A 19,829-nucleotide genomic window follows, 5' to 3' on the forward strand; every position below is an offset into this window, starting at 1 on the left:
CAGAGAGTTCTGGTGTGGCCTGATAGATACAAAATAGCCAAACGGAGAGTCCATAGCAGCCCAGACCTTAGGGGTGGGTCAAAACCCCACATAGATCTTGTCCTGAAAAATCCCGGGAGAAAATACACTGAGGATGGCTGCTGTTCTGTGGAACATTAAAAGAAATGGCTGGAAATACCCAAATTTAGATGATTTGCCAATCAAAGAGCCTGAAGGCAGATAACAAAGACATGGGGATACTCCTGAGTCAGAGCTCTAAAACAGAAATGGCTAAGCAGGCTGGCTTCTGCTAATTGTTAGCACAATCTTTTAGTTATAATCATGCTATTGGGTCTCTCCTGGGGCTACTCTACAAGATTAAGACAGAAGCCTTGGAGCCCAGGGCACTTAAGCAGCTATTAAGATGGCAGCCAAAACGCTAAACACTCCTGAATTCCACGAATACAATTTTAATTAAATTGTTTTGTTTTCATAGGAGATGTTTACAATGTATTCTCTAGAACAGAGGTCAACAAAATGTTTCTGTAAGGATGAGATTAAAAAAAAAAAATTTAGCCTTTGGGATTCAGGTTTCAGTTGCAACGCCTAGACTCTGAGGTTACAGTATAAAAGCAGTCATTTGAGTACCTGTGTACCAATAAAACTTTATTGAAAAATAATGATGGCCACAAAAGTCCAGAAGATGTCACAAGGGATGCCTGCCTCAAAGGGCCACAATGCAGGAGGTGACTATGGTCCTGAATATCTTGAGAAGGTTGAAGCATAAGGTCTCAGTCACAAAAAGGGCTGAAGTAAGGCCATCCCCATGGCCTCCCAGGTTATCCAAGTTCCTAACCATCCTGTTTAACATTTGTAGTTGACACTCCTGTTTCCATGGTTTTCATTCTCACTGGGTTGTTAGGAATCTTGAAGACAAGTTTGTTCTTTGTAGATTCTTGCACATGTAATACTTACAAGTTCTTTCTTAAATTGATCTATGCCTACAGTCAGCACTTTCTTCCCTTAAATGCTAACAGCCTTGTGGACTGGTGGTTTGAGAGTAAAAGTTAAAGTAAAACCCACTATTTTTTTATTATTTAGGGAAAATTCTGGCCATGAAGTAGTAAAATGACTTAACATGTCACTATTCTGTAAGGAAACCAATCACAGAACCCCCAAACCAACTAAGAAATGAAAACCAGCCTATTGGCAAACTGCCTCCAATGAGAAGTCCACCGGAAAATGTCCATTCATTCTATACAAAGGCACTTGTGTTTGTTTGAAAACTGACCATGCTCCTTGGGAATAAAGAGGCACAGTCTATGATACCCGGGTTGTATGAGGAAAATCTCAAAGGCATGATGCTGAGCAGAAGAACCCAGCCTCAAAAAGCTAAATGATGCACGGTTCCACTTCCATGATTGTCTTAAAAAGACAAAATCACGAAACTCAGAAACTACAGTGATGGGAAGGTAAGCAGTGGTTGCCGGGACATGGGTAACAAGAACAGAGGTGGGCTGACTCTAGGGGGATTGTGTGAAGTGGGGGCAGCTGAGGGAGTTGGGAATTGCGCCTTACTTCGTTTTTACCGTACAAGGATTAAAACTGGCAATACTATAAAGCCCAGAGGGTTTTTTTTTTCTGTTCATCTTTCAAATTATATTTAAAGGCTTGTGTGCACGAGAGAAAGATGAGAGAGAGAAAGAGAGAGAGAGAGAGAAGAGACAAGACACAGATGGACAGACACAGACAGACAGACAGACAGGCATAGACAACTGAGAAGATTCTCTTAGGTGCCTAGCCTCCCAAACAGCACAACACAGAAACCTGCAGAGAGTTATCTGGTGCTTTCAGTGCTCCACTGGCACAACAGTTTGTTGCTTCTGCCCAGTATGGTGGAAGAGGAATGTAAGGAGCCACACATCACTATATCCAGAAGATGATCAAAATTCAGATTATAGTTTCCACTGAACATATATTGTCACAGTGTGTCGTAGAGTCAAAAAAAAAAAAAAAAAAAAAAAAAAACTCAAAATCGCCACAATGTTAGGGGTGGTCTGCACAGTCTTCAGTAGCTAGAGCCAGGCCCCTGGTCCTCTCTGGAGGGAATTTGTATGTTTTCGTATGCTCATGCAGTAGAATTCTAACTTTCAGGGGGTCCTAAGCTAAACTAAGAGGTTCTGATCAAAGGGACCTAAACTAATGAGGAGAAACTGTGCCGAGAAGCACTATAAAATGTCAACACAGTAAAATCCAACATTATCGACCCTGTGGCCAGCCCCAGAGAGAAGCCAAGAGGAGGAAGTATCCACAACTCTTCCCAGATTTGAAACTCTCTTCTGATAGTTGGTTAACCCCCTGTATTATTCCTTAGCATTGCTGTGATCTGAGTGTGGTCATACTGGCTCCTAAGAGTCCTTGTAATAGATTCCTGGTCCTCAGAGATATATGGGACTTTTAAGGGGCTGTTTTGTTTTGTTTTGTTTTGTTTTGTTGAGACACTGCATTGCCAAATTGCTCAGGTTGGCCTCACACTTTCAGCCATCCTGCCTCAGCCTCCTATGTGTTATGACTGTTGACTCATGCCACTGACCTGGCTTTATGGTAGTTTCTTGACTAAAGGTGAGGCCTATTCAGTTGGAAGGATCAGAGAAGACGTCATGGTGGTGAAAGTCTAGCCACATCTCCAGCTCATCTTTGACTACTTGGCAAAGGGGGGAACTCAACAAGTCCGGGCTAAAGCAGCAGTCAAGACACTGCATCTGGGCCTGGGTGGCAGCAGAGTTGGTCAGCCCCACGCAAGGCTATCTCTGTTTTTTTTTTTTTTTAATTCATTGTTCTTTTTCTTTTCCAACATTTCTATTTTCCCCCAACTCTTAACTTCCTTGTAGAATTGTCTTCCCTTTTCTGCCCTTTTCCATCCATATTGCTGTTTTCTTATGTCTGTTACCCCACCATCTCAAGGACACAGGAAAGAATAAACTTCATGAGAGGGAAAGACGAACTAAGAAGAGCTGGGAAGGAATCCACCACTGCCAAGCCAGCAAACCAGTAAACTCCTGAGACTAACAGAGAGGAAAACAGTCATCCAAACACCGCTATTAATAACTCTAAATGTAAATGACCTCGAGTCAACACGAAAGAGACACAGATTGGCTGAGTGGATTAAAAAACAAGATCCAACCATCTGTTGTCTCCAAGAAACACAACTCACTGGTAAAAATATCCATAGATAGAGGCAAAGAATGAAAAACAATCTATCAAGTGAGCAGAAACCGAAAACAAGCTGGCCTAGCTGTTCTGGTATCTGATAGAACTAGACTTTCAGGATGAAGATTTAGCTAAGCTGGCATAGTGCTCACCCCGCACTCACAAGGCACTGGGTTCACTTGCAAGTACTGTACTGCTCAGGCATGACTGTGATAGGGAGACAGGAGAACAAGAAGTTCAAGGTCTCCCTCAGCTACAAAGGAAGTTGAAGGGCATCCTGGACATATGAGACCATGTCTCCAACAATATGAATAGATTTCAAACCAAAGTTAGTCAGAAGAGATAAAGAGAATGCCATACATACTAATAAAGGCAACAATCCATCAAGAGTTTAGTGCCAATATATGCACTAAACATTAGAGCCCCCAATTCAACATGCAAATGTTAGTAGACATAGAGATCAAACAGGTCCCTGACACTATCAGTAGCATTGGGTGACTTCAACACCCTATGCGTATCTTCAGAAGAGGGCATCTAACTGAAAAGCCAACAAAGAAATCTTAAGAGTTAAACTACAGAACAGAGCAACTAAAGTCACCTGAAAACTACATAATATTCTACCTGTAAGATACAGTACGTATTCACCTGCAAGATTCACTACATATTCACCCATAAGGTACACAGTACCTATTTGTCTTAGCCCATATTCTCATGAAACTTTTTTTTTTTTAAAAATCAGATACTCCGGCTACAATTGAAACCTCACCAAGTACAAAAGGATCTAAATGATGCTTTGTATCTTACCAGAACATTGTGCAAGAAAATAGAAATCAATATTAGGGGGAAAAAAACTAAACAAAAACATGGAGATAAAACACTATGTCCTTGAATGACCAGTGGGTCACTGAAGAAGTCAGAGAGGAAATTTTACAGATAAGGAAACTATCACAGTTTACCAGAACCTTTGGAATACAGCTAAGGCAATCTTAAAATAAAATAAAAATAAAAAATAAAACGTTTAGAGCTATGAGTACTTATAATAACAACAAGAAAGATTTCAATAGCCAGGCAGTGGTGGTGCATGCCTTTAATCCCAGCACTTTGGAGGCAGAGGCAGGTGGATTTCTGAGTTCGAAGCCAGCCTGGTCTACAGAGTGAGTTCCAGTACAGCCAGGGTTACACAAAGAAACCCTGAAACCCTGTCTCAAAAAAACAAGAAAGAAAGAAAGAAAGAAAGAAAGAAAGAAAGAAAGAAAGAAAGAAAGAAAGAAAGAAAGGAAGGAAGGAAGAAAGAGAAAGGTAGATAGATTTCAATAAATAGCCTGATGACACGCCTCAATGTTCTAAAAAAACAAGAATAATCTAAACCCAAATAGTAGTCAGCAGTAAATATCCAGGCAGAAAGCAGCAAAATCGTGTCTAAGAGAACATCAACCACACAACAAATTGATTATTAAAAATAAAAAATAAAAATAAACAAGATTGACAAGCCTGCAGCCAAATGAATTAAGAGTAGGGGGGTGGAAACAGAAAGACAGAGAGACAGGGAGCACACAGCTAACAGAAAGCAGAGCTGAAAAGGAAAGTTACTACAGGTTTCAACAAATCCAGAGAACCATTAGGGAAAACTGAAAACGTATGTGCCAAAAAACTAGAAAATCTAGGGGGAAAAAAAATGAATAAATCCCTAAACACATACGGCCTCCCCAAATCAAAAGGATGTGAACAATTTAAACAAATACATTAACAAGCAATGGTATAGAAGCAGCAGTAAAAAGTCTACCTGCAAAGAAAAGCTCAGACCCAGATGGAGTCACTACCAAGGTCTACCAAGCCTTAAGTGAAGGCCTAGCAACAATAATTTCCAAACTGTCCTGTGAAATAAACAAGGAAGTGGGGAGGAGAGACAAGCAGTTAAGATGATAGCACAGACCAGGTATGGTCTAATCAGAGCCCTAAGAAGACAGAGGCAAGCAGACCTCTGTGAGTTCAAGGTGAGCCTGCTCTACAGAGTGACTTCCAGGACAGCCAGGAGTGTTACACAGAGGAACTTTATCTCAGAAAAAAAATAATAATTACTTTATGAGTGTTTACCTACATAAGTGTAAGTATACCATATATGCCTGGTACCATGTACCAGGAGAGGGCATCTGATCTGGAACTGGAGTTATGGATTTATGGCCCAGCCATAAATCTTTAAAAAATAAAAAGGAAACAATCAAACTGGTCCTATAGAAGCTAGCAATACCCTAAGACATCCCAGTTATGACCTGTCTCTACCAGGAGACCCAGGACTAGATCAACAAGGGCAGGCATTCAAACTGTACATGATTCTCTTACACTGTTAAGCTTGGCTATTTAGTTTTTTTTTTTTTTTAATGAGGCCAGAAACATGCTTTAGGGAAGATGAATTATAAGTGGTTCCCCTTCATCTTAATTATTCTCTGGGCCCATCCATCTATCTGAAACTAACAAGCCAGGGAAATGACAATCTGAGAAGGTATAAAGACACTGAGATCACAGGGCTAGTGACCATCCAAGGAATGCTACTGAGACAGCTACGTGCCAAAGCACCTAGACCTGACCTCAGCAGACTCTTAACAAAGCATGAGGCTCTAGTCATATTACAGAAGACAGAGGGGGAGGCAGAAAGGGAAGAAGAGAGGAAGGGACTTCATCCCATCCTGGACAAGTAGAACACGAACACACACACACACACAATGTGAACATGGTTCAAAACAAAAATCAGCCTTCTTTATCCACCAAGAACACTTACCTCCAAAAATAGCACATCCTTTGGGGATTTTCTGGGAAGTTTAATTGTTGCTAAAATTGATACTTTTCTTGCCAGTGAGCTTGCTCAGAGTGTTTCCAAGCAAGCCTGATGACATGAGTTTGATACACAGAATTTACATGGTGGAAGGAGAGAACAGACCGGCACAAGTTATACTCTGGCCCTCTCACTTCTGCCAATCCTCCTTCCACCTGCCAAATAAACACTTGGAATTTTTAAAGCAATTTTGAAAAAGAATAACTTTATAAGAAGTAAGCGGCGGTGATGCTGGAACTGGCTAGGCCAGATGTTGATTGCCTTTTAAAAGACTATTAAAGAGAGCAGCTATCTGAAAGGACAGACAGACACCTGCAGCCCGATGGTTGAATGCCTAAGGCTTGCCAAGGACCCTAGAAGGAAGTTGCTGTTGTCTAACCTAACCTTGTGTTTGTGGCCAATTCCCTGTCTTGTCTTCTGTCTTCTGAGGTAACGTCTGAAAGTCTTGGCATCTGGGCTGCTTCCTGAACACGTGCCAGCTATCAGCAATAGTATTTATCCTGACAGCTAATTGTCAACATTAAGAAAAACACAAAAGCATTAAACTCTTCCTGGGAACCCAGGATAAGGCTTACAGAGATGCGAAAATGAAATCCATGCCTTGGGTTGACTTACACAAAAGTTTACTTAGCTGGGGATCCTAAGCCAGAAGAGTCCACAGAGTGCCAGTGCCAAGGGGGGGTCTGCAGAGATGGGCAGACACCCGGGATGCCCACCCCCCCCCCACCTCATAGGCCATGTGTCCCTCACCTTTCATTTTGACTGAGTAAAATGCAACCGCGGCTCCATCTCTCCACAGAATCTTAGCTTGCTCCTTCGCAGGGTGAGGTAAGAAAAACATGTCATCGCTGTGCAGCCTTCTCTCCAGTCTTCCAAAAACAATCACGTTGAGAACAAAGAGAATAATCCTTTCCCCAAAGGACTGAACCTTAAAAGGAAAAAGAAAGAGGGGCCCCCAGCAAGTGAGACCAGACAGGAAGTGGTATGCACGCACGGCAGGGCCAGGTGAGGCAGGCTGCTTTCCATGAAGATGAAGTCGCAGTGGTATTGACTCGTTACAAGGTAGGAAGGAGTAACAGTGTCAGGGATGACTCAGGCCCACAGACAAACCCCGTAAGTCCACAGAGCATGACAAAGGGGGTCTGCCGAGAGTGACAGAATTGGAAATTGCCTCCAGGGCAGCCAGGTCAACCATTCCATGAGATGCTCTGTGTCCTGAAATAACCCAAGCTGCCATTTTAACACCGTGGCATCCTTGCCCTGCCCGTGGGTGGCGAGGGTGAGGGAGTGTGGGATTGTTGCACAGCAAAAGTCACAGAGTTTTGAAACTTGTGACAAATGTCAAGCACACCTAGAATCCCAACCCCAGAGCATTGCAAGGACTCAAGGCCTACCTTGAACTAAGCTATAGAATAGAACCCTCCTGCCCACCCATGGCAGAATGATCCAAGAAAGCAAACAACCCTGTGGTCAAAGTTAGGCCCATCTCCTTGGAAGCTTTCTCTTTTTTTTTTTTTTTAAGATTTATTTATTTAATGTATATGAGTATACACTGTAGCTGTACAGATGGTCGTGAGTCTTCATCTGGTTGTTCGGAATTGAATTTAGGACCTCTGCTCTCTCTAGTCAACCCTGCTCGCTCCGATCAATCCCACCCACCAAAGCTTTACTTATTATTATAAATAAGTGCACTGTGGCTGACTTCAGACGCACCAGAAGAGGGCATCCTATCTCATTACAGCTGGTTGTCAGTTACCGTGTGGTTGCTGGGATTTGAACTCAGAACCTTCGGAAGAGCAGTCAGTGCTCTTACCCGCTGAGCCATCTCACCAGCCCCCAGAAGCTTTCTCTGATTCAAGCCAAAATGATGTTATGTTCCTGTCTATGAGTCTTCTGAGCACAGGGCCTAGGAAGAGCAAACGTGTGGCTGAGATCAGGCCTCTCTTCTGGATTCACATGAGACATGGCTACATGGCCATGTCTGGCTACACAGCCAGACCGTGACCGATTATTAATCCTACCAACAGCCCTCGAGGCAGCACAAATAACTGAGAAAATGCAGCGTAAAGGATGAAAGCAGCCAGCCATTGACACAAGGAATGTATCATGGTGCTGAGTTTTCTTCCTACAACTAAGCTATGTGACAGCCAAGGTGCATGTGTGGGCATGGACGCGGGTGTGGGCATGGATGTACGTCCATGCGTGTGTGTGTGTGTGTGTGTGTGTGTGTGTGTGTGTGTGTGTGTGTGTGTGTGTGTGTGTGTGTGTGTATGGATCCACATTACCTCCAGATCCACGCCCACATGTTGTTACCTGACTCTCATCAGCTGGGGAGGGTCTGGCTTACAGGTGCAGATGCTGAAGCTCAAAAAGTTTAAGTGAGAACGTGGACCGATTTTACTGTCTCTTTCCAAAGACAGCTTGAGACAGCTGGCCTAGGGCTATCTCAAGATGCTGGCTGGGGTTAACAGGCCAGGGCTCCTCCATCCCAATCAGCACACCTACTCCACCAGCCCAAACAGCAGTTACGTCCCTCCTGCTTCCTCATTCACCAGACCTGAGGCTTTGGGAAAGCGACCATCCGCTGCTAGCAACAGTGCGCAGTTTTACTGTCAGCTTTACTTATTTACGTTGTATGTTCCTGTTTATGTAGGGAGTGTGTTTATATGTTGGTGTGTGGGTGTGTGCATGCTCGTGTGTGAAAGAAAGTGTATGTGAGTGTGTGTGTGTGTGAGTGTGTATGTGTGTGAGTGTATGCAAATGTGTACATGTGTGTAAGAAAGAGAGTGTATGTATGCGTGAGTGAGGTCCACACTAGATATCACTCTTCAGGTGCTGTCCCCTTTAATTTTTGAGACAGAGTCTCTCACTGAACCTAGAGCTCACCAAAGGCTGGCTGACCTGTAAGCCCAGGGATCTGTGTGTCCCTGACTCTTCGGCACATGCCACCATGCATGTGCCACCATGTGCCACTTTCTATGTGGGTTCCAGGTGTTGAACTCAGGTCCTCATACCTGCATGACAAGCGCTTTACCAACTAAGCCACCTACCCTAGGTTTATGTTTAATACCAGACCCAAAAATTATCGTCTCATCATCATCAACACCATCACCTGTAGCTGCGGGATCTCAGCTTCATTTCCTGGGAGATCTCGGCCATTCAGCCTTCTTTGAGATTCAGTTCAAAAGGGGAGGAGAGACTGAGTGAGCTCTAAAACACTGTCTGTTATTATCGTTGTATGTCTATGTGTTCTCTCTCTCTCTGTCTTTCACACACACACATACACACACACATACACACACACATACACACACACACATGCACCATGCGCACACATGCACATTAGGACAAGATGTACATGTGTAGACACATGGTACACATATGGAGGTCACAGAACAACTTTGTGGAGTCAGTTCTTTCCTTCCACCTTAACATGGAGTCGGGGGAATCGCACTTAGGTCATCAGGCTGCCACGGCAACCACTTTTACCCACTGACCCACCATACTGACACACTTTAAAAAGCAGTTACTAAGGCAGCTTGCAATGCCACAACATCCGGCACCAAGTGTCCAGGGTCCACAAACTTCCTCGTTGGTGCAGAATGTGAAGATATGTCACCCTCATCTGGAGCCAGGTCTTAGAAGAGGAAGACACGTTCAGATCTGACGGATTCCCTTTCTATCTCAGACAGTGGCAGCCAGATGAAGTTCAGCTTTGAGAACGAGCTGGTCTCAGAGCTAATGGGTATCATCTGGGAGGCTGTGTTTTTTTTTTTTTTTCAACTTATGAAACCAGAGGGAAAGTGGAGTAGAGAGCAGACTCCATGTGGCAGAGGGGAAGCATCCAATCAAACACTGGCAAGAGAAGAAGGCAGAAAAGGGAGTGTGCTTAATTTGTCCAATTCCATTACAGGAAGGAAAAAATGCGTGACATGTGATTTTGACTTAGAAGCATTTCCGAAAACATCAAACTAAGATCCATTTCTAAGCTCTCACTGGGACCACTAATTACATTAACAAAGAGAGCATTAAAGACGCTTTTTCTAGTAATTTGTGAAAAATAAGTCGCTAAGAAACAAAACTTATTTAAAAAAAAAAAAAAAAGCAAAGACAAAGCCTTACCAACAACAGAAGGAAATGTCCCCATGTACGGGGTGGGGTGAGAGCACAGAATGTCACCGCACGTTGTTAAGCTCTTTCAATTCAGAACATAAACATCCTTACAGTGCACACTAAGAAACTCAGAGGTGGGCTCCCAATCTAAACTTGGAAGGGATGGGAAGTGAGAAAAGCAACCTCTCACATTCTAGAGCATTCTATCAGAGTCTGATCAGCACTCAACTCCAGCACCAGCAGTCACCAAATCGCCACTGTGCCCACAAAGGGCCTGGGGCAACATGCATAGTGTTCCTTTGCTGAGTCTCGAGGCAGCACTAGTTTTCTGGAAGAAAACCTTGCCGAACATCTATAATAACATCTTACCGAGTCTACTGAATCCGGGTGTAATCTTTTTAAACAGGCAGCTTACAGAATGGGAAAAGAGCCGTGCATGTTTCTCAATCACAAATATGTGACAAATGGCTCGCACCAAGAATATGTGGGAAACACATTTCAACAACAAAAGTTCAAATATCCCAGGCTAAAAGTGGGCTCAGGAAGGATCAACAGGCATTCTTCCAAAAAGGGCATATGTCTTAGTTAGGGTTTTACTGCTGTGAACAGACACCATGACCAAGGCAACTCTTATAAAAACCATTTAGTTGGAGCTGGCTTACAGGTCCAGAGGTTCAGTCCTTTATCACCAAGGTGGGAGCATGGCAGCATCCAGGCAGGCATTGTGCAGGCAGAGATGAGAGTTCTACATCTTCATCTGAAGGCTGCTAGCAGAATACTGACTTCCAGGCAGCTAGGATGAAGATCTTAAAGCTACAGTGATCCACCTACTCCAACAGGGTCATACCCTGTCATAGTGCTATTCCCTGGGCAGAGCACATACAGACCATCACAACATACAAATGGCCCATGAGCATAAAGAAGGATGCTCAGTATCCTTAGCCATCAGGGACAGCACATCCACACATCAACAGGGTACCACTTCACACCTACAGGATGACATATGAGCTCCTGGTCTGCTGCTGTGGTGAAAACACCATTACCCCAAGCACCTTAAGGAAGAAAAGGGTTATTGTGCCTTAAAGTTCCAGAAGGACAGAGGATATCATGGTGGGAAAGAGATGGCGACAGGTCGGGGAAAGCAAGACAGCGGGAGCAGGAAACTGGCTGGTCATGTTAAACCCAGACATGGGAAGCAGAGAGAGACAGAGACACAGTCTCAGAAACAGAAAGACAGGCAGACAGACAGACAGAGAGAGGACAGGATGTGGGACAGGATCCTAAAACCTCAATACCCTCCTCCGGTGACATGTTTCAGCAAAGCTCTACTTCTTAAAGATTCTGTAACCCCACACACAGCACAACTAACTGGGGGTCAAGTGTTCAAGTACTTGGGACTGTGGGGGACATTTCCCATGCCCAGCACAGATGGAGAATAGAGGAAGCAGACGACAGTTCATATTGCTGAGGACATGGAGAGACTGAAGCCTGCTGGCACTGCCGGTGGGAAAGTCAGGTGGTACAGTTACTGTGCCAGGAATCCTGGCAGTTCCTCAAAACATGAAATGGAGAGATATCAGGCTGGAGAGATACCAGGCAGGAGAGATGGCTCAGCGGTTAAGGGCACTAACTGCTCTTCCAGAGGCCCTGAGTTCAATTCCCAGCAACCACATGGCGGCTCACAACCACCTGTAATGAGAGCCAATGCCCTCTTCTGATGTCTGAAGAGAATGATAGTATACTCACATACACTAAATAAATAGATCTTTAAAAAAAGAAAGAAGAAAGAAAGAAAGATACCATGTGACCAATAATTATGCTTCTAGGTTTATATACAAGAAAATTCAAAATGCATGTTCTCATAAAAAGTCATACAAAGAGGCTCATGAAAGCTAAGACGCGCACACTACTCAATATCCATCAACAGAAGATGGAATAATAAAATGTCCATCCATACACTGGACTGTCATACAGCCAAGAACAGAATTAGAATGATGAAAGTGTTATGCAGTGGTTGATTGAAGACCATTAAACATCATGGAATTATATATATATATATATATATATATATATATATATATATATATATACAGTAAATTTATGGTATGCAAATTGCATGTCAATGAAACTTGCTTAAAAAAACGGGACTTAATTTAAAATTTCAATCTGTATGTGTTGTTTGGTGTGTTGGTAAGGTGCGTGTACTTGACATGTGACCATGGACACCCACACAAAGGCCAGAGCAGGACCTTGGGTGTCTACCTCAGTCACTCTTGGTCTTACTGTATTAAAACAGGCTCTTACTGAGGAGAAAGGTTGACATCTTGTCTCTGCTGGCCATTCAGGGAACTCTCAAGGGTTCACCTGTCTCCTCCTCCACCACCACCACCACCACCACTACCACCTCCACCACCGGGTTGGGTAGACAAAGTCATGCCTGGCTTTTTGCATGGGTGCTGGACATTCGAGCTCAGGACCTTATGCTTGCAAAACAAAGTTTCTTCCTGAACCACAAGCCCAGCCATAAAGCATAAACAATGCTTTAACTGTCCAGTAGGAGAAACGACTCTATAAAGTTATTCTCCAAACTGAAAGTGAACAGATGTTGACATTTCAGTCAGCACTTACTGAACAGAAAGTAGTTTTCTAGACCAGTTGTGGAGAGACACACCATTTCAAGAGGGTAAAGAATCTTTATCTCACCCACATAATTAAAATAAATCTGGCAGCCAGATGAACAGGTAGTTATGAGGCACACGGTCAAATCTCCTGGCTGATTACTGCCTCCCTCCATAGCCGCACCCCAGCTGAAGTGCAGCTACTCTCTTGCATTCTGAGAAGCCACGTGACTCCACCCTCACCATCCCGAGGCTCCCTCCTACTTTACAGCTCTACAACACTTCAAAGGCTCCAGGTCAGACATCAGAGGCACGGAAGTTTACACCCAGCTAAGTCACTCACTGACTATGTAACTCAAACCTGTGTCTCCACGTGCACAACCAAGGGTTTGAAGATTCTGAAATTAGACCAGCCCCACGAAGAAGCTGGGGCAACAGATATGCCAGACAGAACCGGATCTGTTTCTAAATCTTCTATCAATAACCATGACCTGAATATACAGACAGAAGAAACACTTCTCAACCCAGCAGGGAAGTGGAACAGACTAAAGCTTACACACTGAGGCACAGAGGAGACTTGAGATGATAGAGCAGATTGAGTGGTACTCAGCTATCTGGTCAACCACCACATGCTCCTGTTTTCCTTGCTGGAAAGAGGCTAGAACTGATAGCTGTGCCCCCGAAAGATACTGCAATCCCCACTAGCACCTCTGAAAGGGAACTCTTTTGTAATTTTTATAGGTAATTGAGCCATGGTGGGGCACTCTTCTTCCAAAATCCAATACGACGGATGTCCTCATCAAAACTAGGACTCTCAAGCACTGACTGCTCTTCCAGAGGTCCTGAGTTCAATTCCCAGCAACCACATGGTGGCTCACAACCATCTGATGCCCTCTTCTGATGTGTCTGAAGGCAGCTACAGTGTACTCATATAAATGAATGAATGAATAAATAAAAAAAAATATTTAAAAAAAAAATTAGAACTCTCAACCTGGGCTGACAATGTTTCCAAAGAAGGCCATGTGGAGGCATATAAGTACTGCCATTTTGGGCCAACGAACTACTGGAGCAAGCAGAAGCAAGGATAGAGCAGGCAACAAATTCCCTCACAGCCCTCCAAAGATATACTCCTCGACTTTGGACCCCCAGCCTTCAGAAACAAGAGACAAAGCAAAGTTTGCTATGTAAGCATGTCAGACTTGGTCCCTCACAGAGCAGCCCAGGAAAAGAGTGTGCAGACATGAACAACGTAGACACAGAGCAACCCACTCTTCAGGCAGCTGGGGATTAAAAGGAAACTGCCCCGGTCTGGCCGTAGTGGGACGTACCTTTAATTACAGCATTCAGGAGACAGAGGCAGGTGGATCTCTGAGTTCCAGGCCAGCCTGGTGAGTTTGGGTAGCCAAGGTTACACAAAGAAACCCTGTCTTAGCCCTGGAGAGGCGGCTCCACTGGTTAAGAGCATTTACTAGCTGTTTTTCCAAAGGACCCAGGTTCAATTCCCAGCACCCACATGGCATCTCACAACTGTCTGCAACTCAAGTTCCAGGGATCCAACACCCTCACACACATATACAAGCGGTAATACCAACACACATAAAAATAAATAATATATTTAAGAGAATGAAAACCTGTCTCGAAAACCTGTTCACTCAGACTCCTGATAAAGGAGCTTGGTATCCATCTTTAATTTATTAACATGGGCCCAAGGAAAGAGACCTTGAAAACCAGCTTTGCAAATATTGACTTAAAATCATATCCCCTCACCTTCATGAGCCCTTCCCGCGTGGGATCAGAAGTTCTTAGGATGTCTTCGATGGACCACCAGGATTCCTTTAAGTAAACAGCCACAACTGAAGGAAAAACCAAGAGAAAGGCATGAGCCACACAGCTAACTCACTGGCCTGGCGGTGAGGTGGTACTTTTAATAGCATGGGCTGACAAGTTGCATGCTTTGGGGGGGATCTGGGTGACATTTTGGGCTGAGATATGATGTTGTGCATAGATCCTAGGGCCCTGAACATGCTTCACAAGCGCTTTACCACTGAGGTAATCTCCCAGCCTGGAGTTACATAAGTCCTATAAAAACACAAATTAGTATCACTTGATAGGAACAAGACAGGTAGTTTACAGGTGGCTGTCTGTGGTTCAGAACAAGAAATATCCCATTGACACCAACTAAAACAAAATACAAACCAATATTGAAACAGTCAATGAGTTAAGAACTACATTTTTCCGTTTTTAGGTTTGGGGATGTATTGCAGCTGGTAGAATGCTTGTCTACTGTGCATGAAGCTGCAGGTTCAATCCCCACCACCACATAAACTGGGTATGTAGACTTCAATGGTATACTTGATGCAGATCCGGCATGCAGGGGCAAGGATGGGAGTAGGGGCGAAGATGAGTAGAGGCAGGAGAGTCAGAAGTGCAAGGTCACCCTCAGCAATATAGCAAGTTCAAGGCCAGCCTGCATTACATGAGACTCTGCCTTTTTTTTAAAAAAAGATTTATTTATTTATTATATGTAAGTACAGTGTAGCTGTCTTCAGACACACCAGAAGAGGGAGTCAGATCTCATTACAGATGGTTGTAAGCCACCATGTGGTTGCTGGGATTTGAACTCTGGACCTTCGGAAGAGCAGTCGGGTGCTCTTACCCACTGAGCCATCTCACCAGCCCCTCTTTTTTTATATTATTTTTTTTTCTTATTAGAAACATCTATCAAGAGACTGGAGAAATAGCTCAGTGGTTAAGAGCACTGACTGCTCTTCCAGAGGTTCTGAGTTAAAAATCCCAGCAACCACATGGTGGCTCACAGCTATCTGTAATGAGATCTGATGCCCTCTTCTGGTGTGTCTGAAGACAGCTACAGTGTACTTATATATAATAAAGAAACATATATCAATGGTTGGTGAGATGACGCAGCAGTTAAGAGCACAGGCTGCTCTTCCAGAGGACCTGTGTTTAAGTCCCAACACCCCCATGGCATCTCACAACTGTCTATAACGCCAGTTCCGGAGGATCCGACGTTCTCACAGAGACATACACAGCGGCAAAACACCATCAGTGCACATTAAAATAATAAAAAAATAATAAAATAAAACGAAGAGATATATATCAAAGTCCAATCATTTGAAGTTGGAGAAATGACTTGGCAGCTAAGAGCAAAGCCACCGCTCTGGCTGAGGGCCTAGGCTCAGAATTTACAGCAGCCACACACAGCTCACAGCATCTACAAACCCAGATCTGGAAGAGCTGACACCTCTGCGGGCACAAGGCACACATGTGGTACCAGACACACATGCAGGAAAATACTCACACACATAATTTTCTAAACAATGTATCTTTTTCTAAAAAGATATCGTTTGCACAGCTCATAGCTCCCCAGGCATCCTAAGATCGAATGCTATCCATGGGCTCCGCGTGAAGACAACTACTTCCTGTGTGTTGAGCAATGCCTTGGCATGCGACTCAGCCCTGCCTGCTTTCATGTGCATTTCCTCCAGCCCCATAATGAAGCTATTATCAGCATCGTTTTGAGGACACTGCAGTGCTGAGAGGGAGGGGGCGTGAAGACAACTGGTTAGAAGGGCCAGAGGGAGGGTCTAGCTCTGGATTTCGGACCATAAATCCAGTAAAAGGCCAGAGACGCAGCATGATCTTCAGAATGGGTGGACCATGTGGGGAGGAGCTATCTTTGGGAAAGGTGGCTCTGGAGCAAAGACTCAGGAGTGGAGTACAGTTTTCCTTCCTCCTATCTCACTGTTATTAACTGTGCTGCCGGCACCCTGGTCATTTGCACAGCCTCCTCAGAACCAGGTCTGAAGGTAGACACATATTCACTCTGCCCCAGATGCCCCACTAGGGTTGCCCGAGCACGTCAGCCCAGTGTCTAGGAAGCTGCTTAGGTGGGCTGGGTATGTGCTCTCTGTCTGCCAATCAGTGAGTGGATTGCCTCACACTTTTCTGCCCCCATCCCACGTATTCAGCCTTTTGCTTCAAATGACCAAGGTGGCCCCTCACTTGGGCCCACTCCAGTCTCACCAGGCCATCCCTACTTAGTGGTCAGGCCTTGAAAGGTGAATCCCACCCTGGCTTCTGCCTCTTTGTTCTCACCTCACATACAAAAGTTCCTTTGCCTGCTTTCTGTTATTTTTTTATGCCTTTTTATTAATAGATATTTTAAAAAAATAAAAATAAAACAAAACTACTTCTTAAGCCAGGTACCTGATTCCACGGGTTTGGGAAGCCACACGATTTTAAATTTTAAATTTAATTTTTAAAATTTCAATATATCTAATAAATTTAGTAAAAATTAAATGTTAAATTTTAAATGCACCTTCCCTTTGAACCCTTTCTAAATGAAGATTTGGGGGACAACATAATCAAAACCAAGTCATTTAAGATTAGGTTTGTGACAGTAAACACTGTGAACCACCCAGGGTCAGCAACCTCCCCCTCTTTTCCCTGTTCTGATATCTGAGACACTTTAGTGGAGATCTGTGAGGACCAGGCTACGAAGCATAAGCTAGAAGCACAAGCCAGACAGTCAAGACTGTCTCAGAACCTGCCTCTCCTCCAAAGACCAACAGCCTCTCTTCCCCCTGCCTGTTAGCTTCTCTGACAACAGTTCTAAAATTCATGCAGCAGGCTGGGAGGGAAGAGCCAATTAAATGCCTGAGGCTCACCTTCACTTAGTCAATGTGATTACTCTCCAAAATGACAGCTACTAGAACTTGCAGGTGGGCTCTCAACAGCCATGGGGACAAGCTGTTATTTCCCAACCGGACAAGGTGAACCAGCGAAGCTGTTCGGTTTACTAACAGACTGTGCCCCCCTGTAATATAAATGTTCGGTTCTCTAAGACTGGTTCAAACGAACATGTTGACCGGGCACCTTTCGAGTTTCACGGTGCACAGCAGGGCCATCCTTCGTCATGTTGGACGATTACAGAATGGATTCAAATGGCCTCATGACGCTCTTCAAAAACTCATCTTCAACGGCTAAGGACACATAAGAATGAGCATGGGGTCCAGTCAAATTTAGCCGTCTAAAATAAACCCGTCCTCAGACCAGAACCAGCCCGGAGGATGCGGCAGCTTTTGATCAGTGGAGTGACTGGAAATGCAGGCAACGGAGCTGGCAGCAGAGCCCATGCCAAGGCTGGCACAGCACAGCAAGGACACGTGACAGCACTGGGGGACCGACAGGTGCTGCAGGGCCTTCACTGCGGAGACCCTGGATCTAGGCAGCGCTAAGGGGAACAAAATGGAAACAAAACCACCTATGCTTCAAAAAAGCAAAAGTTCCCTAGCAGATCTAAATATCACTCCCCACTCTCCCCATCCAGAGCTAAGAGGAGCCAACAGGCCAGATCATCATGAAAGGCACTGCCAAGGCATTAGCACCAATTTAATCTCTCTCTCTCTCTCTCTCTCTCTCTCTCTCTCTCTCTCTCTCTCTCTCTTTCTCTCTCTCTCCAAGTGACAGGTGACACCAAGCACAGGGAAGATGTTGCTGATGGATTTTTATTCTACGGCAAGCCAAGGTTTCTCAAACAAGTTAAGACAGTGAAGTCCCTAAGTGAACTCCCCAGTGGCCCAGATTCATCCCGGGCAAGAAGGGGATCAAGTAAATTCAGCTCTCCTTGGCTGAGCTTCCAGCTGCCCACAGAACCTTGGCCCCAGGGACTGATGAATTTACCTCCATCCTGACTGCAGAAGTTGGCAGCTTGCAGAGGAAGACAGAGCCCAGCTAGCAGCCCTGACCAAGGCAGGGAGGTGCTGAAACTGACTGCCATGGGGACCCAGAGGAAAAAAACAGCTCTGCAGAGAGGGAGGAAAAGGGACAGTGTCCTCAGAGAACTCCAAAAAGTCTGAATCACTGGATTAAGGCTTCAGCTGGCAGAGGAAATAGGCTGTCAATGTAAGACAGAGACATGGAGCCCCACCTGCGAGGGCAAGACCACAGTCAAGACAACTCAAGCCACCAGGTGAAGAAATGGTTGTAAATGCCATTTTAGCAAAGCCTTGAGTCACTCGCTCAGATCCCAGCATCTGAAGGACTTCAGCAGAAGCCATGGGCAAGACAGCTGGAAGTGAATCCAGACTTGGCCCTGGGTACCTGATACAGGGAGGAGGGTGCAGACTTCAAAGCCAGCCGGGCCTCAAATACCAGCTCCTCCAATACGAGTTTTATGACCCAATCCATAGCTCAACATGGTTCCATCGCAGGTACCACGGGAGAATGTACCTCACCAAACTGCATTTCCCAGAGTGTAGACCTTCTCCTGTGCTTTTTAGAAATGTCCTCCGCCCGCCTTAAAACATTGCAAAGTGATGTGAAAAGGCCTTTGTCACTTCCACTTTCCATGAGACATCTCTACCTGGAAAACTTACTCTTCAGGACTGCATAGAAGTGTCTGTCGGTCTGTCTTTCACTGCTGGCTATCTGCCACCCTGCCTATCCTCTCCAATGGATGGCAGGATACTCCCCACACATTTTTCTGTCACCAACCCTTTCTTCTCTCAGAGGGCATCAAGCTGATCGTGGTGCTCCTGATTAGGACATGCACCTCGTCTGCCCAGACCCTACCCACTAGACTGTGTGTGTGCACGTGCACATACAGATGAGCAGCATGTGTATGCACATGTGTATAGGGAGGGGCTTGTGGTTGACAGCAGGTGACACCTACCTTATTTCTTAAGGCAGGGTCTGTCACTGAACTTGGGGTTCCCTGACTGGACTAGGCTGGTTGGCCAGAGAGCCCCAGGGACCTGCCTGTCTCTCCACCACCATAACTGGGATTGCAGGCATATGCAACCATGCCAAGATATTTTCTTTCACATATAAAATGCAATTTATTAATGTTTGGTCACCAAGCCTTTAAATTAAACCTTGAGAACTTAGCCATTCTGCATAACTGATTTTATACCCTCTGAACGATATCTCCCCATCTCCCCCATCCACTGATAATTATCTATCATTCAATTATTTGTTTGAGTTTTACTGTTCTCTTTCTTTTTTTTTTTTTATTCTCTCATATATTACATCCCCCTCCTTCTATCCCTCCCTGTCCC

At 44.6% G+C, this 19,829-nt stretch overlaps 1 protein-coding gene across 8 annotated transcripts in view; it reads right to left on the reverse strand.

Moving 5' to 3' along the window:
* Fam169b (Protein FAM169B) overlaps positions 1 to 19,829 on the reverse strand; it is an 82,406-nt gene that overhangs the window by 23,602 nt on the left and 38,975 nt on the right. For all 8 annotated transcript variants that reach the window (XM_021167236.3, XM_021167234.3, XM_085841645.1 and 5 more), the window contains 2 exons: positions 14,518 to 14,603; positions 6,770 to 6,947 (listed from right to left, as the gene is read on the reverse strand). In XM_021167236.3, coding sequence (XP_021022895.1) covers positions 6,770 to 6,947; positions 14,518 to 14,603 — 264 coding nt within the window. The remainder of the gene's footprint in view (positions 1 to 6,769; positions 6,948 to 14,517; positions 14,604 to 19,829) is intronic.

The sequence above is a fragment of the Mus caroli genome, unplaced genomic scaffold (assembly GCF_978045245.1).
Source record: "Mus caroli unplaced genomic scaffold, Mus_caroli_1 scaffold_8, whole genome shotgun sequence".
NCBI lineage: Eukaryota > Metazoa > Chordata > Mammalia > Rodentia > Muridae > Mus > Mus caroli.